This window comes from Rhineura floridana, chromosome 5 (assembly GCF_030035675.1).
Source record: "Rhineura floridana isolate rRhiFlo1 chromosome 5, rRhiFlo1.hap2, whole genome shotgun sequence".
Classification (NCBI taxonomy): domain Eukaryota; kingdom Metazoa; phylum Chordata; class Lepidosauria; order Squamata; family Rhineuridae; genus Rhineura; species Rhineura floridana.
The window spans coordinates 115,917,398-115,943,578 of record NC_084484.1 but is presented as its reverse complement, the minus strand read 5'-3'; the positions used below and the strand labels follow the sequence as shown (position 1 = coordinate 115,943,578).

At 41.2% G+C, this 26,181-nt stretch overlaps 1 protein-coding gene across 13 annotated transcripts in view; it reads right to left on the bottom strand.

Annotated features, from left to right (window-relative positions):
• The window catches only part of ROBO2 (roundabout guidance receptor 2), an 863,595-nt gene that overhangs the window by 264,372 nt on the left and 573,042 nt on the right, over nt 1-26,181 (bottom strand). For all 13 annotated transcript variants that reach the window (XM_061627931.1, XM_061627933.1, XM_061627938.1 and 10 more), the window contains exon 6: nt 10,773-10,900. In XM_061627931.1, the coding sequence (XP_061483915.1) occupies nt 10,773-10,900 (128 nt within the window). The remainder of the gene's footprint in view (nt 1-10,772; nt 10,901-26,181) is intronic.

Here is a 26,181-nt window from a genome sequence, read left to right as displayed (position 1 = left end):
ATCCTAAGATTGAATGTAGTTGCTGCAAAGTGACTTCACTCTAGCAGAATTACATTAGAGTTGTTCTGTTGGTGTGTATGGGGGGAGAGATGCTGTCAGACCTACTTTTACTCAACATATTTTAAGAAAGAGTTCAGAGATGCACTGGGTATTTTTAGTTGGTTAAATATGGGAGAGAGGAAGCAAGCCTAATGTGACTAATGAAATTAATAAAACTATACTATTAACTGCTCATTTTGAAATTTAATTTTCTTACGTTTTAGGCTGCAATTCTCTACTCACAAAAGTGAGTACTCAAATAAGTGGGACTTACTTCTGAGTAGACATGTATGGGATAGTTGAGGAAGAGGACCAAGTCAATTCTTTCTTTCTTTCTTTCTTTCTTTCTTTCTTTCTTTCTTTCTTTCTTTCTTTCTTTCTTTCTTTCTTTCTTTCTTTCTTTCTTAAACTCAATATGTTGTGACATCTTTTGAGGTATATCAATTTCCCAGTTACTTATTAAATAATTTCTACGCCTTGTAGTCAATCCCCTAACTATTGCTGTTTTCTCCGGTGTACTCTGTACAATGTCAAGGCTTTTGATCATTGTGTCCCTTTCTGCAGATTTCAAAACAAGCAGTGCCTGTCTTTGCTGTTGTTGTTGATGATGATAATAACAACAATTTAAGGTTTTTAAATCCTCTTCCTAGCCTAAGCTCTAGAAGTGGCTTTTCAGCAACTCAAGTACCACTTTCAAAGCAGGCAACTGACTGGTATATAACCAGCAAATAAGAAAGGACATTTTCAGGCCAAATGCTTTCACAATTGTCTTTACTGTGGGCTCTTCTCCCAGTTAATCAAAAAGAACCATTAACTAATTGTTACATTTATATCCTATCTATTTTCCAAGGAGCTCAAGGGGGTATACATAATCCTCCCTTTACCCATTGCATTCTCACATTAAATTCTTCCCCTGGATGCCAAAGGAAGAAGCCTGCAGCCACCTGTGAGAGTGTAGGAATGGGAGAATTAGAATCACCAGTCCCTCCTCATCCCGGCAGACATCAGCTGACTCTGCTTAGAGCCGGTGGTGGTGGGGAACTTTTGACCCACCAGATGTTGCTGAACTTCAACTCCCATGAGCCCAAGGATGATGGAAGTTATAGTTCAGCAACATCTGGTAGGTCAAAGGTTCTCCACACCTGACTTAGAGCTTTCCACCTGCTGCAACCAAGGCAAGAAGAGTGTTGGGGAATGAATGGGTCTGAACTGTGTCCCCTGGAGGCTGGTAAGCTGATTTGTGGGCTCCCAGTTCCCTAGAGCAATAAATCCAAAACCAATGGGGCCCAAAAGACTGCCATCAGCAGGCCAAAACCATTAGGTCAGCCTTTCCCAACTAGTGGGCCACCAGATGTTGTTGGACCACAATTCCCATCTTTCCTGACCATTGGCAATGCTGGCTGAGGCTGATGGGAGTTGTGGTCCAACAACATCTGGTGGCCCACTAGTTGGGAAAGGCTGCATTAGGTCAACCCCAAAGGGAAAACATCAAAGTGGCTGTCCCTTTGGGGATGCAATGAGGGTGAGGGTACCACCCTTTTACATTATGGGTTTTTTGTATTAGGATGCTAGTATAGGTTTTTATGAAGCATATAATGGTGCTGACTGTTTACTGGATGAGATGAAGTATGTTGGTAGTTGTTTTCCCCTAGTATTATGAGAATGAGAGTAATCTGGTAGGATCCCAGATAAGGGAGGGGAGGCTGCCAGAGACTGATTTATAATTATCATTATGGTTGATGATTGATTGGATGGGTGCTGCATTGTGAATATTTGACATGTTGTGAGTGATGGTTGACTGTTCAGGATGTGTTTGATAGAAATAACCAGGGTTGGGATACAGTGGTATCTAGTAGATCTTTGAGGGGAAAAGTAGGCATGGCTGGGGGTAGGGACAGCAGAGACAGGACAACAGATGCTTGCAACTGATGCCTGTGTCTGACTCCCCATGGTCACATGGTACTATGGGGTGCTGCTGTTTCACTTTTCCCGATAGTGTGGTAATGTGTTTGCTAAATACTAGGTCAGAAAATAATAAGACCATGTTAATTCATGATTAGATCATGGATGAGGGTGCTGACCTGCCATGCATTGCTGAAACCTGGGTGGGGGAGATGGGTGAAAATTTATGTAACTTTAAAATTGACAATGAGGACATTGAACTTATCAAGGATTATCAATACCTTGGCACACTCATTAACCAAAATGGAGACAATAGTCAAGAAATCAGAAGAAGGCTAGGACTGGGGAGGGCAGCTATGAGAACACTAGAAAAGGTCCTCAAATGTAAAGATGTATCACTGAACGCTAAAGTCAGGATCATTCAGACCATGGTATTCCCAATCTCTATGTATGGATGTGAAAGTTGGACAGTGAAAAAAGTGGATAAGAGAAAAATCAACATTTGAAATGTGGTGTTGGAGGAGAGCTTTGTGCATACCATGGACTGCGAAAAAGACAAATAATTGGGTGTTAGAACAAATTAAACCAGAACTATCACTAGAAGCTAAAATGATGAAACTGAGGTTATCATGCGTTGGACACATAATGAGAAGACATGCTGGGAAAAACAGAAGGGAGTAGAAAAAGAGGAAGGCCAAACAAGAGATGGATTGATTCCATAAAGGAAGCCACAGACCTGAACTGACAAGATCTGAACAGGGTGGTTCATGACAGATACACTTGGAGGTCACTGATTCATAAGGTCAACATAAGTCAAAATCGACTTGAAGGCACATAACAGCAACAAAGCTGTGTACTTGGCGCAGCACCAACCCAGACTAGAGGTCCAGAGAGGGGGGTAGCTGTGTTTCATTGGAGTTCATTCTCCTTCATTGGGAAATGTCTCCATGTTGGAGCAAGACTAGAGAGCCTGCATCTACTATTGGGTTTTAGAGATTTATTAGGGATTCTGCTGGTGTACCGCTTACCCTGCTGGCCAAGGTGGTCTTGAGCATGGCATTAGAGGAATCCTGACTGACAATTTTGGGTGACTTCAACATCCATGCAGAGGCTGTTGCTGGACCACTTCCATGGGCCTGTCTCAGGTTATTATCAGACCAACACAGAGAACAGGACATAACCTGGACTTGATCTTTGCTCTAAATAGGGAGGAGGATAGTCTGGAAATATAGGGGGGGTCTCTATGGTGACATCATGTTCAGACCACTTTCTGGTGATATTTGGGCGTATGGCAGCTATCCCTCTCTGCCTTCAGAGACTTATAATGGATTCCTGATGGATTCCTGATTGCTCTGGGAGATTTTCCAGTGGATCAAGCAGATGATTCTGTTGAAGCTCTTCTTTTGTTGGGGAATTGCAAGATACAGAGGGTTGTTGACACAAGTGCCCTTTCTGGTGCTGTGGAGCCTGCAATGCTTTCTGACATTCTAGGAAGCTGTGGGTTATGAAACAGGATGCACAATGGCTGAAACATGGATGATTTAGATCTGCTCTGAGGCTGGTCAAGCACTGGCTGGAGCACACAGCTGAATCTACCATGTGGCATTAAAGGCGCATTGGTTGCTGTGACTCTCTGGAGGTAATGGAGGCCTGCTGTGACTGTTTGGCCCTTAACTTATGGAGGTTATTTTACTTTATGGTGATTTAGATGCTGAAGTTACAGTTACAGCTAAGGGATCAGGAGGTATAAAAGCCCAGCTGCCCTTGAGCAGTGCGTCTGCCACTGAAGGGGTAGCCACTGAAGGGATGACAACAAAAGGAGTCACCCCTTGGGGAGTCCCTTAGGGAGTCCCAAGGGCAAGGGTGCTACCCCCTTTTATTTCTTTATATATATATTTAACCAATCTAGAGGAGGTTGGTGGTGGGGAAGGCATACAGCACATGTGTCGTTCCTGCACAGGGTGAGAGCCTGTGCAGTGAACTGAATGATAGGAGAAAGTTGCGAGATGGGAGAAAGTTGCCAGAGTGAGAGTGTGTAACTGGCAGAAGGCTGGCCCTCCCTGGATGTGAGACGGCAGGGAGGGGGGAGTAGATGAGCCATGTGAAATATATTGAGTGGGTCTGACTGTTCCCAATTCTCTCAGAGGCCTACTGGGATAACTGGTTCAAGTAGGTTTTGTTGGTGGGCTCTTGTTGGGTCGATATCAGGTGTTTAGGAGGAGTCTCAGTAAGGAGGAACAGGGGAGATGACACTCCAATTTCAGTGATCACAGGCAGAGGGAAGTATAGCCATGGGGAGGTGGTGAATTACCATAGAAGATGAGGGCAAGGCAGTACACTGATGATAACCAGCTCTATCTGCATTGGGAGAGCCTGTGGAAGTCCTGGACCGCTGCCTGGACTCGGTGGTGGGCTGGATGATGGCCAATAAACTGAGTCTGAATCCTAGCAAGATGGAGACACTGTGGGTTGGTGGTTCCTGAGTTCAGCTAATTGGTAAATTGCCTGCTTTGGGTGGGGTTGTACTCCCTCTGAAAGAGCAGGTCCATAGTCTGGGGGTGCTACTGGATCCACCTTTGTTGCCAGAGGCCCAGGTGACCTCTGTGGCTAGGAGTGCCTTTACCAGTTTCGGCTGGTAAGACAGCTGCAGCCATTTCTGGACTGGGATAGCCTGACTACTGTTGTCCATGCATTGGTAACTTCCATGCTGGATTACTGTAATGCGCTGTATGTGGGGCTGCCCTTGAGGCTGGTGCGGAAGCTGTAGCTGGTGCAAAATTCCGCAATAAGACTGCTCAATGGGGCAGGGTATCACCAACATGTCACCCTGCTGCTGAAAGAATTGCACTGGCTGCCCATTTCCTACCGGGCCAAGTTCAATGTTCTAGTTTTGGTGTACAAAGCCCTATACAGCTTGGGACCAGGATACCTGAAAGACCGTCTTATCCCTTATATACCCAATCAATCACTGTGCTCTGCAGGTGAGGGCCTCCTGCAGATACCTTCTTATCAGGAGGTCTGTTCTGCACAACATAGGAAACGGACCTTTAGTGTTGTGGCACCTACCCTTTGGAATTCCCTTCCATTAAATATTAGACAGGCGCCATCTCCATTATGTTTTCAGTGCCTACTGAAGACCTTCCTCTTTCAACAAGCCTTTGAAGTAGAGACTTTATCCCAGTCTGTGTCGGAATTGCTTTTTAATATGTTTTTACACCTTTTTTTAAAAATATGTTTTCAAACCTTTTTTTTAAAAAACGTGTCTTTAAAGATTTTAAAAAATAATGTTTTTTTAATGTATTTTAAAGTCTGTTTTGATTATGTTTTAAAGTGTTTTAGTCCTTTTGTTTGCTGCCCTGGGCTCCTACTGGAAGGGCAGGATATAAATCAAATAATTAATAAATAAATCTTGCCTGACTCTGTGGAATCACTTTCAGTTTATGCAGCCTGATGATGTGGACAGAGTGCTTGTGGGGATGTGTCTGACTATGTGTCCTCTGGATCCCTGCCCATAATGGCTAGTGAGATCCAGTCAGGGAACTGATGTTGACCAGGTGGGTCTAGGGTGCAGTGAACACTTCAGTGCATGAAAGAGTGGTGCCCACTTCTATAAAAGAGACAGTAGTATGCCCACTCCTGTAAAAGCTGCCCTTGGACCCAACTGACAGTAATAACTACCACTCAGTTGTAAATATCCCCTTTTTCAAGAAAGTGTTTGAGAGGTCTATGGCAGAACAGCTGCAGTGTGGATTCATTCCAGTCTGGGTTCATAACCAAATCAACTTTGGTCAACTTGGTGGATGACCTCTATAGAGAAAAGGACAGAGGGAGCACATCCATGGGAGGAAGGGCTGTAGCTCAGTGGCAGAGCACCTGCCTTATATGCAGAAGGCCCCAGGTTCAATCTCCAATATCTCCAGATATAGGGCTAGGAGAAACTCCCTGTCTAAAACCCTGGATAGATGCTGCTAGTCAGTATTACACAATACTGAGCTAGATGGTCCAGTGGGTCTGACTCAGTATAAAGAAGCCTTCTGTGTTCCTCCTCCTTCTGCTCAACCTCTAAGCAGCCTTTGATATCATTGATCATGGTAGCCTTATGGAATGACTCCGTGAAATGGGTATCAGTAGCAGTGTGTTATGGTGGCTCTGTTCCTACTGGCAGTATTATCTAAACAGTAGCACTGGGAGAGTGCTCTTCAGTCCCCTGGCATTTATGCTATGGAGTACTAGAGGCCATTATTTTGTCCCCTATGCTATTCAACATCTATTTGAAGCCATTGGGAGTGGTCATTCAGAGTTTTAGATCAAGGTGTTATCAGTTTGCTAATGAGACTTTCTCTGTTACATCTCACACTGTGCAAGGCCTGGACTGGTGCCTGGTTGCATTGGTGGACTGGATGAGGGTCAACAAACTGAGCTTGAAACCTGGAAAGACAGGGACTTTGTGGGTGGGTGGCTCCCATATATTGGAGATAGGTCAACTGTCTGTTCTGCTCCCTGTCATGCAGTAGGTTTGAGTTTGGGGTACTCCGTGATCCACCTCTGTGACTAGGAATATCTTCTACCAGCTTTGGCTGGTATGCCAGCTGCAACCATTCTTGGACAGAGATAGCTGATCATAGTGGTCTATGCACTGACAACCTTAAGACTACCCTAACACACTGTATGTGGGGTTGCCATTGTAATTTGGTCTGGAAGATGTAACTAGTGTAGAATACAGTAGCCAGACTGTGCACAGGAACAGGTTATTGATAACATATTATTATTTTGGTGAGAGAGCTGCACTGGTTGCTGATTTGCTACTGGTGCAGGTTCGAGGCTCTTGTGTTAATTCATAAAGCCCTAAACAACTTGGGCCCAAAGTATGTTAAGGACAGCCTGATTCCTTATGTTCCACCTTGATCACTAAGATCTTCCGATGGGGCACTTTGGTGGTCCCCTACAAGAGCTCTAATTGTAAACTCCTGAAACGGCCATTCACAATAATAGTTGAGAGTTTCTATACCATATTTAAGGTTTAAAAAGAATCCTAGTTTGGCTTTCAGAGATATGCTGCAATGGCTTGTCAGGAAAAGGGATATCTTTATGCCAAACATAAAAAACATTGTCTTCCTACCCTTTGACAGCAGATAAATTGAGAAGGATTCTTCCCCAGTATATCCTTGCTTCTGTATCTGGTGCCTACTGGACTAAGTACTAGGTTTTGAGGACAGCTATCTAAAAGAAAGACCTCGGATGGTATTCAGTGCTACTCAGAGTAAACCCATTGAAGTTAATAGACATGGCTAACTTGGGTTCATTAATTTCAGTAGGTCTACTCTGAGTAGGATTAGTATTGAATACCACTCTTAATAAGTATTTCTTTCTTGCCTTTGGTGAACAACCGCCAGTTGCCTTGCACATACAAGATATCCTGACTGCAGCAAGTAGGTCACAGAGCCAACAACTGGTGGGAGCTGGATGCCCCTTACAGCAAGAAATTCCATCACCGCAGCTAGCAGTTTTGTGGGTGATGAAGACAATAGACATTTTATAAGTTTATGGGAAGTTCTATGGGTTTTTTTTTTTGTCCCTTGTCTCTAAGAAAAAGTGGCTTACCTTACCGTTTGGTACAGGATCATTAGTACTGATGAGGGTAAAACATGAGTAAAATTGGGGTGGACACTATATAAATGCAGAGTTAGTAAGACTGCTCATGAAAAAACTTCATGTTTCCTAGAGACTTGAAAGTTCACATCACAGCATATCAATTATACACACAAAGAGCTTGATTTCTGTTAGAGCCATAAAAACAATGGGAGTTTGACAATATAGCTTTTATCTCCAAAATTTCCAGGCTCCTCACTTTAAATGTTATATTTCTTGTCTTTTCTAATCTTCTTTTATATCTCAGATGTTTAACATATACTTGCAATACAGTGTCTTCCATTGCATTGAATAAACACTATGCCTATGGCTAGTTAAATTAGAAAGCTGAGGGTGGTGATGGAAGATAATGAGATATCCTCTTTCATGTAGGAAAATCAATTAAATTATATATTTTCCTTTTTCACCCTAATTTGCTTAAATTCAAGCTCCAGTGAGTTCAACAGATTCCTCCCTGTCCCCTTTGTTCCACTCACTACTCATATAACTATACAAAGCTTTAGTGTTAAATTGTTGGTCTCTATAATATGTGCGGTGGCTGAGATTATGAAGAAATATGAAGTGAGTAGCTAGTGAGTGTCTAGTTTTATTATATATATATATATATATATATATATATAATAAATTATTGTTTCTATATCTGTTATATTATTTATTAAATTATTATTAATACATTTTAAATATTTATTAAAACTACACTAGTGTCTAGTTTTATTATTTCCACAAGAAAATGAGGGGTGTGTGTGATGCTATTTTTTTCCCAAATGGAAATCTTGTGTTTGCTTTTCTCAAATTACAAAATGGGAATCCACTCATCAAACACAAATAGTTCCTAAGTGAACATAGTTCGCAGCTTAAAACAGAAAACTTATTATTTAAAGTAAGTATTAACAGTAACATTCTAGCAGCTGGATTACCACAAAACCTCACTCTTCTGTCATATCTGGACAACTCTTTACCTCCCCCACACCACATGTAAAGCCACTAGGTAACCCTCCCCCTTTTTTGTTCCAAATTCATCGAATTAAATGGAAATGTGTCTATGCATTAAATGATGGAAATGGAAACTGGTGTCTTAGGTCAGTTGACCTCTGTTCTAATAAAGAAATCCATAAAGACTTTGATAATCTGATTTAATGTGTATGAAGGAAAAGCAGCACTGATAAAACTAAAAATGTTTTTATTAACCTTTCACAGCTCTACTGAACCTTCAGCACATATTATTAAATTGTGAAATAGTGTCTGTGTGATATTGATACACACATGTAGAAGGGTATATCATACAGACACACACAACATATTATATAATATATATTACATGTGAATATATGGTACTTCTAAATATTTAGAATAGCATTTTCAGATTGAATGCACATCACTGATTGACTTAATAGTGTTGACATTTTGACACTGCTGAGGACAAATATCCATGTGCGTTATGGTTTTAGAAATGGCTCAACATGTGTGCAGGTTTCAGGAAATAGTATTAAGTCTCTAGACATTCTTAAGATTAGTGTGCTGGTGGATTCTGGAAGGAAATAATAGTATCCCCAACTGGATTCATCCTTGGGATTTGAACAGTACATCTGCCAAAGACGTTCACAGGTGGCTATGAAAAACATAAGCCACCATAAGCAGGAGAATGAATGGAAGTTCACCAGGCCAACATCTGCTCTAAAAGAAATATACAGAGAGCAGGACCTCTTGAGTAAATACTTATTTGATCTACAGCCTATTGCCCAGTGAAGATAACCTTTGGACTCCATGAAGATATGTTTTCAGTGTTCCCAGTACATCTGTATTTGCCATCAATCCCTTTTTTCTCTCTCTGGTGTGAAAATATACCAAGTCAATCCTCTACCTCAGCTATTTTCTCCAGTCTGATATCCCATGATTCCCCCTTCCTCTGCACCAGCGGTGGGGAACTATATCCCCTACCATTCCATAGGCCAAATTTGAAAGGTGGGTGAGGCATCCCACCTGTCAGTCACCTGACATCACAATGAAATTAAATGACACAGCACTTTGAAGCACCAATGATTATTTGATATGCATGACTTCACAGCATAGCACAGGACTCTTTGCAAGGGAAGGCTCTTTGCAAGTCTACAGCATCATGGCAGCTCTGAAGAAAAACACACACACACACACACCAGAACTTCTTCCCTAAAGCCAAATCAATTCCTTTCTCCTTTTTCCTCTCATTTTCCATTTTCTACTATTACACCACCTGGCATAGAGAAAAACTTTAGTTTTTTTTGCCGTAGGAGATTTCCATGGCTCATAAGGTTCAAATAACGTATGCTGTACTGGTTGGAGCATCTGTTCACTACATTACTTTTCCCTAATAAAATTCCTAAACCAGCAATGAAGGAGACTGCATTGTGCCTTGAATGCTTCTCTCATATTCCAAACTCACTCCGGAAAATAAAACCATTACATGTTTTTTTTATGGATTGCTGCCTCAGGTTCAGTTGCTAGGAGCAGATATATAGTCCACCCTTACAAGTGTTAATTGCCGTTAACTGAATACTGGCAGCTTCATATGCTTTTTAAAAATTTTTTAATTCTGAGAGACTTTTTTTTCTCTTTGTGAAAGGCTAGGCAACACAACTTTCTACATGCATGTTAACTGGAAAGGATAATTATAAAAACATCTGTTGTTGTACCCTAACATGGTAAACTCTGAGCATGTTGGAATCATCGCAGATAGCAAAACACAAACCAAAAGAACACAGGATATCTCCAGAGGGTTGGATACTGACTTAGGCTGCAATCCAATACACACTTACCTGGGAGTAAGTCCCACTGAATCTTACTTCTGAGTAGACATACTAGACATGTATTGAATTGCAGCCTCAATCATGCTTAGAGTAGACCTGTTAGTCAATTCTCTCAATTGGTGAATTCTCTCAATATTACAGCTCCTTATATCCTAGCCTAACTATACACTTTAACCAATTAATGATTCAACTACTATCAGTAGAATGAAACTAAAGGATAATCTTTTTAAAAGCCTCACAAAATTATATAAAAGAAAAAAAACTGTTTTTAATATTTTTTAAAAAACTAACTTCAATTATTTTGATAGATTTGTCTCAAAATCATCAGATTTGTACTGTTTTAGAAAATAGAAGCACAGTATATTAGTTGTAGTCTCTTTCAAATATTTCAGCACTTACCTCGAACAGTGAGGGTAGCAGATGTTTCAGCTTTTCCAACTCTGTTCTCAGCTATGCATGCATAGGTACCCTCATCTGTGCTCATAACCTTTTTAATACGCAAGGTGTAGTCATCTTTGATGTCATATCTGCATTTGAAATACAGAAGTTGAAAATCACTGCTCAGCTTAATGTCTTATCTGGAATATACCAGCCTATATTATCTTGGATACATCTCTGGAACATAATTTATTATGTGGAATTAGATAATTCCACTGAACATTAATCTTCATGACACTTTTATTGCACCACACGAGTTAAAAACTTTACAGCCATAAAATTAGAATTGCTATGTTCATGCGGTATCAAGGCTTTATTAATAATATCAGTCACTTTGCCCTTGATCCAGAGAGCACTATGATAATATAGAGTTACCATGCATGAGTTATCAATATATGCCATTCCATGTTTACCCTGAATCTAAGTACATGAGTAGCATGTTTTCACCTCTGGCCTTTAAAACATTTTAGTTCCATAGTAATCTTCTAACAAATTCCTTTCTGGTAAGGGGAATATACTGATTTAAGCATACAGAGTAAATAAAAGATCTGTGAATTAAGGGCCACAGTTCAGTGGTAAAGCATCTGCTTTGCATGCAGAGATCCCAGCTTCAATCACAGGCATCTCTAGGTAGGGTTGGGAATTCCCCCTATTTGACTCCCTGAAGGAGCTGCTGCCAGTCAGTGCAAATAATACTAAGCGAGATGGGTCAGTGACCTGCCTCAGTATAAGGTAACTTCCAATGTTCCTACACTTTCCCATGGTTCCTGATAAACAGCCAACAACTTTGAGCAACTGACTGTGAGGAAAATGGGAGTAAGGGGGAAAGGACTGAATTGTGAATGGCTATTGCTTGCCCCTCTTACCATGGAAACAACATTAATGCTCAAGAGGTGGATGATCTGGACCAGCTCCACCTGCAACACTGGAACGGAGGAGGGAGTGGTATCACCAATTTTCTGGAAAGACTGGGCTTGAAGCACAAAAGCAGACACATTGCACTTCAGGGATGCCATGAGGGTGTGGGCACAACCACTCTTGTTGTTACATCTGTTGCTAGCATTGTGTTGACGACTGGTCAGTATTCAATGTTGTTTGCTACTAGTATTGTGTTGTGGATCAGTCATAGGGTGGGACTGGTGGAGTGCCTTATGTGCTATGATTTGGTTTTGGGGTGTTATCGGAACGTTGTTTTATATTCCATATCTCCCCACCCCCCACCCGTGTGAGGCAGCAGGGAAATAGGGAAGCTCATTGGAGTGGATTGGATTTATTAATGCTACTTAAGTATGGAGAGTTTAATTATTATTGGTTGTCACCTGCTATTATTGTTGTGTGTTTTATCATTATTGGCTGTTGTATGTTAAGGATTGATGAAAGGATGTGTAACAAGAAAGAAAGAAAATCTTGGTAAAGCTGTAATATTTATGTATGTGTGAGGACTGATGAAAGTGAAAGACTGAACGTGTGTGGCTAGAATGTTTTTCAGAGCTTGAGTTCTGTTCAACAAGTGATATTATAGAATTTTATATTGATATGATTGTTACATATAAATTGTGCTATATTTATGTGCTTAGTTGTCTTCCTCCCCCCCTTAATTTTTTGATATTGTATTTATTGTATACTTAGGTACCTGTAGTTTTCTAAAATGCAAACTGCTTCAAGCTCTATAAATTATCTACATATGAGTTAAATAAATAAATAAGTTTGCACATCCTGTTGCCATCCCCCACACCTCTCGATGAAAACACTGGTTATATTATCAAACTTCTTATATATACAAGAAAATTATTCTCAGAAGTCCTTATGTGGTGTTTGCATTGGAAAGATTATGGACCATGATGCTAGAAAAGTCTAAGAGAGCACTCAGACCCAACCTATGCCCAAGGCAGGTTGATCCATCTATCAGCCTACAAATGTTTGTCAATGAAATCCAGACCACAATGCATAAGTGAAGATAGAAGATATACAACATTAAGTTGCTTACATAGCAAAATAGGTCAAAATGGCTCATATACCTGTGTACCTGCAAGAATTTAACACCTTTACTCCAAACTTAACCTAAAAGCAAATTCACACTTTATGCAACAATCCAAGTTCCTTTGATCTCTCTTTAATAAGGTAAGCCTGACAACAAGAGTCCCATGGAGAACTCTTGGCAGTACTGGTCTGGGAAAAGCAGGAGGCTTGGGATCCAGGGGAGGGGCCCAGTGGTCTGGGCATTGTGGATGACGGTGTTGTGGAGAAGCCCAGTAGTCTGCCCATTGACAGACCTGCCTCTGACAGACCAATGTGGATAAAGTGGTCAAACCACACACCCTCTGATCTCATCACTTGTGGTGGCAGAGTCACAGTTAAGTCCACCCCCTGTGGCAAGCCTGCCCACAGTTTAGGAGGGGATGTCCAGGTGGGGTAAAGGAGGATCTGCAGAGTCATCCTCACTCCTCTCACCATGGGAGCGCCATTGGTGGTGCAGGTACAGACAAATGGAGACCATAAGCCAGCCTACCAAGAGGAGTGCCCACTTTCCATGAGCAACTGGTTGGCCACTGTGAGAACAGGATGCTGGACTAGATGGGCCATTGGCCTGATACAGTGAACTCTTCTTTTGTTCTCATGCTTTCTTGGTCTTGAGCTGACAGAAAAGCCCCACAAAAATAGTGGTCCCCCCCATCCTTTATTAAGGGGATCCAGGGGTTTGTCAAGTGTTGTGACAAGGAGCTGGTTCACACGGGAGCTGAAAGACGTAGTAAAGACGCAGCTTTGCCATCGCGATAGATTTGCAAGGTCTACACTTCTAACTTCAAATCCGCTGTTTTCCGTTCACACTAGTTGGTGTTCCTCTGGGAAGGATTGGTGCCGCTGTTTAATTCCCCCGCCCCAAATTTACATGTTTACATTCTCCAGTGTATTGATATTGCTAATGGAGAACGGGAAGGGTTTTTTTGTCAGTGTTTCTTATCAGTGGCACACCTCTCCTGGTTGAAGCCCAGAGCCTGGGGGTGTATTTGACACCATACTGATTAAAGGGGGGGATGGTTTTCTTTGTCTGTTTCATTGTTTCTTCTTGTCAATTGCACTGCTCTCCCAGCTGAAGCCCAGAGCCTGGGGGTGCAATTGACATGAAACTGATTAGAGCAGGAGGGGGAAGGAAGGCTAGAGCAAACTCTGATGTAGGAGAGGGAGGCTGAAGTGGCTGGTTAAGCTGCCGGAAATAAAATGGAATTCATGGAGAATTTAGTGGGCAGAGAAAGGGGAGTATCTGAAAGCGAAGATCCACCCACCCAGCAAAAAACATTGAAGCAAAGTGCCTACATGGAGTAATGCTGCAAAGCGGAGACAGTTTTTCCTTCACTTTTCGCAGTAACCCTGGATTGATTTAATGCGGATTTAAAGAGAAAAACGGCACCCTAGCTTCTCTTTGCCTGCAATGTCATGTGAACCATGCGAATTAAACGGGGATACAAGTAGCATCAATCTCACAGTAAGTTGAACAGGCCCAAGGTCTTTGCTTGTGTAGTCATGCTGCAGCTGTATCCTAACCAAGTCATGTGCTAACCTGTGGTTTAAAGCCTTCGACAATATCAAGCTGAGAGTTCCGCATCTGATTCTGATGGTGGGAGCTAAGACACATAGTCCCTGTTCTGTTCTTTTGATGAGTTTAGGATTGATTCACTTATCAACCAGGCAGAAATTCCATAGGTGCAAGTAAAACACTCATATGGCTATTGTCACATAAATCATGAAGTATGTAACATAAGCAGTACATATATTACTTTGTATATACATATGCACATGTATTATTTGTATGCACAGTGCCAATTGTATGCCCACACCTCTGGACTACAGGATTTGGATTTCTGCTTGCAAAACATTATGATCTGATCCTCAGTTGAGCCAACAGGGAGTGGGCATGTAGTGCTAGTACCAAAGCAAGAATCAGCCTGAATGCAAAGGTAGCACCCATAGTAGTTAGATTCTTTCAACCCAAATTTTAAATTGTGTCATTTTTCTCTTGTCAAATGTAGACTGTTCTTTTTGTTCTTCAGTACATGTACCTTTTCTCTACTCATAGTGAGGACACTGTACTTTAAAATCTAGGTTTTCTAAGATAATGAGGACTGGGAACACAGATAGGATAGAACTGCAGGACAACAAGGAAAAGTTCTTAATTTCTCTCCCACCTTCTGTTTGTTCATCTGTGCTTTCTTCTAACTTTGTGACAGGGCTGGGGAATCTACAAAGGAGAAACTGGTGGACACCGACAGGGTAAAGCACCCCTTGCTACACACCTTTTTTTCTTTTGGTGTTTTTTTTTTGCAAATGTCCTCTGCTTCTACATTAGCATGAGGGAACCACAGGATTTGAAAGCCTGTGCTTCCATTGTAACATCAGCTTTTGTCCTAACCAACCACTTTCACAACCTTTTTTCTCTCTGCAGGCAGGTACAGTTTCAGGTATATTCCAAAGTGGCTTTAAGGTAGAGTTTTTTAATTGTCACTGAGAAAACACTGGCAGGTCACAAGAGCCTAGACACGATAAGACTGTCTGACCTGCACTCATCAACAGGAGAAACATTATTGTGTTTATTTGAGAGTGTGTGTGAGTGGCAAATTTCCAGATACTACAGATATGCTATTGTTTAATATTAGTATTACTATTCGTATTTTAAAAAAAAGTAGATTGGATGGAGGTCAGGCAGTGAAACTCAGGACCTAAATTCTTTCCTGTAGGATTCTTAAATGTTACAACTGACTACGGTGGAATTTATAGAGTATGCAGGCAGAAATCTAAATCTGTGGATCAAGATCAAAACTTGGCCATTTATTAGCTGAAGCATGATTCCTAAAGTACATAAGGCATATACCTAGATAGTCAAAATAGCATGTCTGACTTGGAACTTTAATGTAGACTGTTTGGGCTTCAGCTCTGAGAGTCAGCTTTGGGCTGCAGCTGACTTATTCCCACTTCATCTCCCTGATGTACTGGTTCTGGCATGCCAGTCAGCTGCCTTGTAAACCTCAGCAGACTTTATGTTCACACCTATCAACCATGCAATTGTGCAGAGATGATGGGTGTACAATCTATTTATGTGGCATGCCAGGACAGCGAGCTATACACAATGATAATCTTGAGTACCAGTGTGGAGATTGTAGAGTAAATGGGCCCTTAGAGTGGTCAAATCAGCAACTATTTTGAGAAGGAACACCAACTCATTGCATTCTAGCCTGCTACATTATCAGTGGGCTTCTATACCACCGTGAAAAGGCATGATATCTAAGACTCATGAGATATTGCAACCATCTGGTTTCCTAAATAACTGATATACTGTCCCATGGTCATCTGTTCTACTCAAACTGCTCACACAAGTCATCATGGTTCAGTGATAATCTATGACAGGTGAAATAAACAAATTAGAGGTTGGAAGATAATTGGCTCTGTATATGCTGTGCTACAGAAAAGGAAAGCTGTGAAAAGGAATACTATGCATTAAAGTGACGTGTGGGGAAAAAATGAAAAACATGTTCAGTTTAGCTTCTCTAGGTAAAATTCTAAAGTCCAATCTATTTTTATGGTACATCCACTGAAGACACTCATAGTGGTCTGAAACCTAATTTCCTAATCTCTAATGGAAATATTCGTATAATGAACCTGTCTCCTTCAGAATTAGCAGATTACATGACAGTTTGAGAGCACTGCTAGTGGTGCTAGCCCCATACATTCCCATATACATCTTTGTATATCTAGCCAGAAGTGGGCTAGTACAGCATTTGCTCAGCACACCAGCAAATGGAAGATCAAAAGTCTCTGCTAATCCTCACTGCTTCTTGCTAAAACAGTCCTTTTCACCAACAAACATTTCAAGAATGATATATCTCCTTATATCATTACTAGTGAAGATCACATTAACATTAGTGAAGACCACTGACAGTAATAAACACAATTATTGTTATACTATTTTTATCTTACTTTTCTTTCAAGGAGCTCAAGCAGCATAAATGAAAATAAATAACAGCTACAAAAAGGCAATTTAGATCATGAGAACAGCATGGACCAGTGGATGGATGAATCCTGATAATATATTTTTCACATTTCATTTACTTGTGTCTTTACAGTATTTTTACACTGGTTCATAGATCTGCACTTACTAGCTTAATCTAGCACTGAATATAACTCCAAAATGTTTTTTTTTAAAAAAAACAAAAACCCCAAGTGGTTCCTTTTGACAAAAATATTGGGATTCTATATCCGCTATTGGTCCTATAAGGACAGTCCTATATTAACCTGCCTATAAGTTGAGATCTTTATCACACACATCTGCTAAGGGTGCAAGGCTCTTTCAAGACATCGTGTCACCTGAGAGGGGTGGACTGCACTGCTACTGCCTTCCTGGTTTTGCTATATGCCACTCTGTTTCTCTCACCTGCTCACTGAAAAAACAATGGGTACTCCAAGCATCACTCTGAGGAAATGACAACAGCAAACTACTGTTTAAAGTTACCTTAAAACTTTAAAGTTATTTAACTTTAAATAGCAATTTGCCAGTATTGTGACATAGTGGCAGCAGCACAGATTATCTCCAGGCTTTGTCTGAGCCAATACTGATTTTTATATGTTTGGACTGGGATGATTAGATACAAATGTCTGAATCCGAGATCTTATATCTTTATTGTTATGTGTAATAAACTGTGAAAAATAGTAGTGGAGAACAATTCTATTTGTATGAGCTTTTGTAGGAGGAGGAGAATATGGCCTTAGGGTTAGATCTAGAGTTAAGTGCAGAGCTTGGAAAAGTTACTTTTTTGAACTACAACTCCCATCAGCCCAATCCAGTGGCCATGCTGGCTGGGGCTGATGGGAGTTGTAGTTCAAAAAAGTAACTTTTCCAAGCTCTAGTTAAGTGTCCATAAAATAGCTGGCGGAAGCTGACTTCTCCTGTTGTCCTCCTTATTGCACTCCCCTAGCCCCCTGAAAATAATTCACTGAGGGTCAGAGGACCCTCCTAAATGTGGTGAGCTGGGGGGGCTGAGGGGGAAGGGGGCACCACAAAAGAGGACAGACATCTTCTGTGAATGGACCTCCGCTTATGAAAGTTGCCTCAGCCTGATTTTTATCATACTCCTTCTCCCTCTGTTCCCTGTGCCACAGCCCACCCGCTTCAACAGGATCCTCCTATCCTCAGTGGAACTGATTTTCGAGGGAGGCTGCCATAGGGAGGAGGAGGCAGAAAAGGCAGCTTCTGCCAACTCTATTATTTATTTATTTGATTTCATTTATGAATTGCTTCCCATAAAATATCTCAAAGTGCTTAACCCTGGATCCAACCCTATTTTTTTGCCTGATACCATTTTAGTTTGGATATTTATCTGATTTTAGTGCTTTTATCTTTATACCTTTGTTGATTTATAATGATGTTAGCAACCTTGTGTGCATGCTCTACGTTTACTATTCCAAAACCTGTTGAGGGGAAGAAGGGTTAAATGGTGCCCCAGCAGATCCGAAACAGGTTAATGCTGCAAAGCTGGTTATGTTGACTCTCTCGGCTGACATGAGCACACGTTTACTTGAACTACATATTGGAGCAGCCTTGAGCAGATGTCACCCCGATGGATGATCCTTCAACCATCTTCTCTTCTTTGATTATACTTAGAGATTTACTGAAAGAGGACACTCAGTGGTTCCCAAACTTTTATTCCAATGGACCACCTGAAAATGAGTTCCAAGCGTCATTTTATGCATATAATACTGAATAAATACAATTATGCTCTTTAGTTATGTTAAAAATGGTTATTTTACTTTAACTAAATAGTGTATTCACTTTATTTATTATTTATTATTTGATTTATATCCCGCCCTTTCTCCCAGCAGGAGCCCAGGGCGGCAAACAAAAGCACCAAAAACTTCAAAACATCATAAAAACAAGCTTTAAAACACATTAAAACAAAACATATTTTAAAATTCTTTAAAAAAGCTTTCAAAACATCTAAGATGAAAAACATTTTAAAAAGAAGGTTTAAGAACATATTAAAAAGCAATCCCAACACGGACACAGACTGGTTAAAACGGTTGAGGCTCTATAGCTTGGCCTATACTCTCAGCACCAAGTTGAAAATGTCTTAAATATATAGTTATAAAAAGCAATTGTTAGATGACACATATCATTCCTTTTCTGAAGTAATGGCTGCAGAATGTCTGCTTTTCATTAAGCAAGGGGAAAAGCATACATGAGAACAGATGAAAAAACATTACTGGTTAGGAAATTCTTAAAGAAATGGGGTGATTTTGATTTTGAAATTTGGCAGTCTCTGGCTCATATGAATGCAGTCTTTGTTTGTTTGATTAACGACAGTTGTGCAATCGTGTGCTGACAGTCCCTGCCACAGAGAGACTTTTTTTTCCTGATATGAAGCACTGCTGAAAAATGCAACCCAATCAGATTTGGCCCCCGGACAACATGTGCTATCATCACCGTACCATGAATTGAGATTGATTGGTAACCAGCTGTGACAAAGTGGGGGGGGGGAAGAGCTTTATATTTTTCTTGGAGGAAGAAGTAAGAAACTTAATTGTGTCAAAATCATTACCATCTGTAGGTCAAATAATGACTAAAATAAAGCAAGTTAATCTCTAGTGTCTAAACACAGATACACTATCAGAAAACAGTGGATTTTCAAAATCCAAATTGTCTTCCTACTTTTTTGAATGAAATTCCTGGCTCTGTTTAGTGAGTGGTACCTTGATCCTTTGTCCTGATGGCCCATTTTTCTGGGCCAATGTAACTTCAATAAGGCTACAATCCTGTACTCAGTGGGACTTACTTCTAAGTAGATATCAATAGATTGCACTGTAAATGAACTGCATTATGATGAAATGCCCTGCAGAAATTAGGAATACCACTGAAATCCAGAATTAAGTTGTTTCTAGTATGGTTTATGCAGTTCTGCCAATATCAGATGTTCTCTGGAGCTACAAGAATGTTTGCTAAAGTAAAAATAAAGATTTTCAGGCAAATGCATGCACATTAATTATTTGTATAAAGGCAACACACACACACATTTCTGCATTCTTGTTTGCTTCCATAAGCACTTGTAGATATAAGAAAGACAAATGCATACCCTTTTTTTTTTAACCTGTTGTAGCATAAGTTACATGAAGGTATGGTGGCAGCAGGGTCTTTTTCTTCTGCTGCTGTTGCTATCTCATGCTGAATTTGAAGTTTTTACTTATGTCAACCCCACTGGTTCATTGTACATCAAGAAATACTGTTTGTATATTCAATGTGCAGCAAGGCAGGGCACAGGAGCAACAAATACACATATATATGATGTCTGGTTTGTTCTTTGGCAAGCAGGGCTAATATATGGTGCGTTTTAAATATGGTTCCAATCGGAGCTCGTGGAGCCAAATCCTGCTGAAAGAGGGGCTTGAAGCCAACAACAATCAGTTGATCTGTGGTGATTTCAAGCCCTGCTGGGATCAGCTATATTCTGGAACTTCTTGTCAGGAACAGAGTGTAGCTGATCCCTGCTAAAAACACAGACTGAAGACAGTGATATTCAGGCACTGACAAGTGGAACCAATCCCAACGGGGTTTGGATCAAAAGGTATCTTCCTTTCAAGCATGGCTTGAACTCAATGTTTGTTTTTGATCAGAAGTTTTGTTTATAAAGAAATGACAGTGCTAAACTGATGGTGATGGAAAGAATATTTTTTCTCATCCTTTTTTAAAGATTAGCATTATAACTATAACACTCTATTTAAGCAGTATTTCACTAATATTTCAATTGGTTGTATCAAAAGGCTGTGTGAGCAGAAAATAATAATTTTCCTTTCCACTCACCTTTATATCCTTGACCGACCAGAGGGACGGCAACCCTACACTTAATCCTCAGTGGGGACCGGGACCTGGTGCAAGATGTAAGTGTTGTTGAACCGATTGGGAGCAGTGACCACAGTGCTATTAAATTAAACATATATGTAAATGGCCAATTGCCAAGAAAATCCAACACCGTCACATTTGACTTCAAAAGAGGAAACTTCACAAAAATGAGGGGATTGGTAAAAAGAAAGCTGAAAAACAAAGTCCAGAGGGTCACATCACTCAAAAATGCTTGGAAGTTGTTTAAAAACACTATATTAGAAGCTCAACTGGAGTGCATACCGCAGATCAGAAAAGGTACCGCCAGGGCCAAGAAGATGCCAGCATGGTTAACGAGCAAAGTCAAGGAAGCTCTTAGAGGCAAAAAGTCTTCCTTCAAAAAATGGAAGTCTTGTCCAAATGAAGAAAATAAAAAAGAACACAAACTCTGGCAAAAGAAATGCAAGAAGACAATAAGGGATGCTAAAAAAGAATTTGAGGAGCACATTGCTAAGAACATAAAAACCAACAACAAAAAATTCTGTAAATACATTCAAAGCAGGAGACCATCTAGGGAGGCAACTGGACCCTTGGATGATAAGGGAGTCAAAGGTGTACTAAAGAACGATAAGGAGATTGCAGAGAAGCTAAATGAATTCTTTGCATCTGTCTTCACAGTGGAAGATATAGGGCAGATCCCTGAACCTGAAGTAACATTTGCAGGAAGGGATTCTGAGGAACTGAGACAAATAGTGGTAACGAGAGAGGAAGTTCTAGGCTTAATGAACAATATAAAAACTGACAAATCACCGGGCCCGGATGGCATCCACCCGAGAGTTCTCAAAGAACCCAAATGTGAAATTGCTGATCTGCTAACTAAAATATGTAACTTGTCCCTCGGGTCCTCCTCCGTGCCTGAGGACTGGAAAGTGGCAAATGTAACCCCAATCTTCAAAAAGGGATCCAGAGGGGATCCCGGAAATTACAGGCCAGTTAGCTTAACTTCTGTCCCTGGAAAACTGGTAGAAAGTATGATTAAAGCTAGATTAACTAAGCACATAGAAGAACAAGCCTTGCTGAAGCAGAGCCAGCATGGCTTCTGCAAGGGAAAGTCCTGTCTCAGTAACCTATTAGAATTCTTTGAGAGTGTCAACAAGCATATAGATAGAGGTGATCCAGTGGACATAGTGTACTTAGACTTTCAAAAAGCGTTTGACAAGGTACCTCACCAAAGGCTTCTGAGGAAGCTTAGCAGTCATGGAATAAGAGGAGAGGTCCTCTTGTGGATAAGGAATTGGTTAAGAAGCAGAAAGCAGAGAGTAAGAATAAACGGACAGTTCTCCCAATGGAGGGCTGTAGAAAGTGGAGTCCCTCAAGGATCTGTATTGGGACCTGTACTTTTCAACTTGTTCATTAATGTGTTCTTGCACTCGGGTCCTGCTTGCGGGCTTCCCCCAGGCACCTGGTTGGCCACTGTGAGAACAGGATGCTGGACTAGATGGGCCACTGGCCTGATCCAGCAGGCTCTTCTTATGTTCTTATGTTCTCTGTCTGTCTTGCCTAACAGTACAAGCCAAAGGCTCCAGGGCCAAATCACATGACATGGGGGAGAGGGATAGCCCTATGTAACTTATGTTGCAGAGCTTGGGAAGTTCATTTTAAAAAGGAACAAGTTCAAGTTCAACATCTCCATAAAAGAACTAATTCCAGTTCCAGCCTATCAACAGTCCTGGCATGGCTTCAAAGTCCTGGCGTGGCTTCAAAGCCCCCTGATTGCGGCATGCCCATGCACGCCACATCACACAGGGGTGGGGCAAGGTGGCTATTTAAGCCCTGCTCCGCTCTCCCTTGGCCTAGTACAGCAATGATGCATGTCACCAGGGCTGTCAAGGCACCTTAGGTACCTGCTTGGGCCTTGCCTGGTGGCCTGTTTCAGCAGCAGACAGAGCACACGCAAGAGGGCCTGGAGGGCTAGCAGTGGCGGCGGGAGCAGCAGCACTGTTGGCAGGCTCTTAGGGGCCTGGAAGGTTTGGAGTTGGGTCTGGGGAGCCTCACCTAGGCCTAGCAGGCGTGCTCCATTTTTCAGTCTCCTGTGTGGGCTGGCTAGCCTGTTAAGGGCTTGGACGGCAGGACCAGCAGCTTTGGGGCCTGGGTGGCGAATTTTGTGGCTGCATGACTGGGTCTTTTTGACATGGTGGCCATTTTGCAGCTTTTCTTTGGCAAGGTGGCCATTTGCGGCCTTGCATGTGGCAGCCATTTTGCACCAGCTATTTTAGGTGGTCTGGGGCCAGGCGGCCATTGTTAGAGGTGGCCATTTTCAGAAGGTCATTGGCTTTTGGTAAAGTCATCCAGTGGTGGCCATTTTGGTAAGGTCATCCAGTGGGCAGCCATTTTGATAAAGTCATCCAGCCAGCAGCCATTTTGGTAAGGTCTTCCGAGGGTGTCCATTTTTGTAAGGCCATTTCGGGGTAGCCATTTTGTTTAGGGCTTAAGTGGCCTGTTGTTTGATTGACTGACCAGTTTCAGGTTGGCAATTTCTCAGAGCTTGGAAAAGTTACTTTTTTGAACTACTACTCCCATCAGCCCAATCCAGTGGCCATGCTGGCTGGGGCTGATGGGAGTTGTAGTTCAAAAAAGTAACTTTTCCAAGCTCTGCAATTTCTAGACCTGTTGGTTAGGGTTTACAGGTAAGCCAGGTTCGAGAGTCATGCCTCCTAAGATGGGCAAGAGTGGTCCTAAGGGGAAGGGGAAGTGGCCAGGTCAGCATCGGCTTCCTTCACCTCAGGACCTGTCGTCCTGTGAAGATGAGGGGCCTGGTGTTGCAACTGTATTGGCTCATATAGAGTTTCTGGAGAGGTTAAATATACAACCTCATGAGGATACTCAAAAGAAGGCTAAGACACTTAACGGAAAGCATAATAGGAAGGGCCTGTGACTGGAGTGCTGTTTTGGACCATTTAGTTGTGTTGGAGGGATCATGTGGCCTGTTTGCTCCAGTGCATTCGGCACCTGATGTGGAACCAGTGGTGGCTACAGGAATTCCAGAGGTGGAGGCTGCTGCAGTTCATCCTGATTTTGGTGAGTGCACTCCGCAGGGTTCTGTTTGGGGTTTTCCTGGCTGGCCTGGGATGGGTTCCTGGGTTATGCCATGGGGCGTGATTCAGGGGTGGCCTTACCCTGGGTGTGCTGGAGCTCTGTATAGGCACGGGGTTCCTCCTTTTTCCCAGCAGCCAGTAAGTAAGGCCTATAAGCAGGTTGCCTGTAGCCTGGGGGTACTCTATGGGCTGTTTCAGCACTGGAGGCAGCCCAGGATCCTTTGCCTTCTGTGCAGGCTGGGGTGGTCCCATTTGGGGCTCATTTGCTTTTGGCAACAAAAGTGCATATTTGGAAGGGAGAATACATTGATGTTTTCTCTTTATTGTACCATGAGCCTGGACAAAAGGAAAATGATAAGCAGGAGGAGAGGGATAATGAGAAGTTTAAAAAGGTTGATAGAACCTGGATGGCAGGATATTTTATTTATATGGGGGTTATACTTCAGCGCCAGCCCTTGAGGGTGGCTACTTTAGTGAAAAACTTGGAAATCATCTTTAAGGCCCATAGTGAATTTATGGGTACAGCATACTTGCTCTATGATGAATCCTTTAGGATGCAGGAGGTAGTTGATCTGAGTTTAAAACAGGACAGGAAGGACCCTGAGTTGTGGCTGCAGTTTATGACTGCAGCTCGACCAGTGCAGGGTGACAGAGAGGATAGTGGGCATTTGCTGGGTAAGTCTGCCACTGTGGCACCTTCCTGCGGGTCCACGGGGCAGGGGGTTCAACCTTGCCTGCTCTGTTGGGAGTTCAGTGCTAAGGGCTTCTGTAACAGGAACCCATGTTAACTTTAGACCTTGGAAGATTACTTTTAAAAAGTAATAAATTACAGTTACAGCTACATGGCCCAAAAAGTAGTAATTACCATTACAATTACAATTGCTCTGAAAGTAACTGATTACTTTTTCAGTTACTTAAAAAAAAACATCTACAAGTTGCTGGCCTTGGCTGCTGCACATCTAAGTAGCCTAAAACAACATTAAAAATAAACACACATACACAGAAGGTAGTAGAATAACAAGGTAACACAGGAAAGGCTCTTGTCCACCCTGGTCCTGTTTAAACATGGGAGGAGCTCCAGAAGGCCCTCAGTCAGACAAAGATCTTCATATCTGAGTACTTTCATGTAGGGAAAGTCATTCTTCCAGGTTTGCTGCTCCCACGTTGTTGCAGGATTAAACGTTTAACGCCAGCACTTTGAATTGTGTCCAGAAACAGACCAGTTGCTAAAATTGTTATTTTTTTTTTACAATAATTTTTATTCAAATTTTCATAAAACATACAAAACAAAATAATAAAACATTCAAAGACAAAAAACAAAACAAAACAAAAATAATTAAACAAAAAAAAATAAAATATTGACTTCCCATTTGTCACAGATCAAATCAGTTATAGGTCTACAATATATAACAATCCTGTCTCTTAAATCATATTATAAAATCACTTTCCTCCAGTAGTTATCTTAATTAATCATCAAATCTCATAAACATTACTTTATTCTTTCCACAAAAAGTCAAAGAGAGGTTTCAATTCTTTAAGAAATATATCTATCAATTTTTCTCCAAATAAACATGTCGATTAATCCATCTCGTTAATAATTATAATAATCTTATTGTCATAACCATAGTCCAAATAAACATTTCGATTAATCCATCTCATCAAAATCTGTTAGGTTCAATAAATTCAATAGCCATTATTCCATTATCCCTATTAGTTCCATCTTCCATCTTCAATAGTCCTGTTAAGTCCAGTAATTTCAGTGTCCAATCTTCCATTATCAGTATTCCATAATAATCTTGCTGTCGTAGCCATAGTCATATAATAAGAGTCTGATGGGAATTTCCTCTATCCCAAATATTTTCTTGCCATCCATTGCTGAAATACTGTTGTAAAGTCATATCTCTGTTCTTCTTTTTTACAAAATGCACTGGCTCATCTCTTGAGAGTTTTTCCATTGTCACATGGCTGCAGTTAATTCCATAGATTTTCTCTATATCAAACTCCATCACGTCATTCCAGTCCAAAAGATTATCCAAGCCATTGATAACTTTATCTCTAATATCTTCATTAATTTCTTCAGAGATAACGTTAAATTCCAAACAGTAGATTTTATTTCTAAAATCCATAAACTCCAGATCTTTTTCCAATTCCACATTTGTTCCAATCTCCAGGGCTTGTATCTTCCCTTTATTTTTTCTTTTCTCATCTCTGATCTCATTCTCCTCTCTCACAGGATCTCCTATTTCTTTAAGCTCCTGCGTCATTTTGCTCAGTTCAATTTTCAGCTCCTTACTACCCTGTCGCAGGGTTTGTTTCGTTATCTCAATCTCATCCATTATTTCCTGAAACATAGTTACTTCCAGATTCTCAGCCACTTTCTTGATTGCCATTTTTAAAACCACGAAAACAAAGCAAA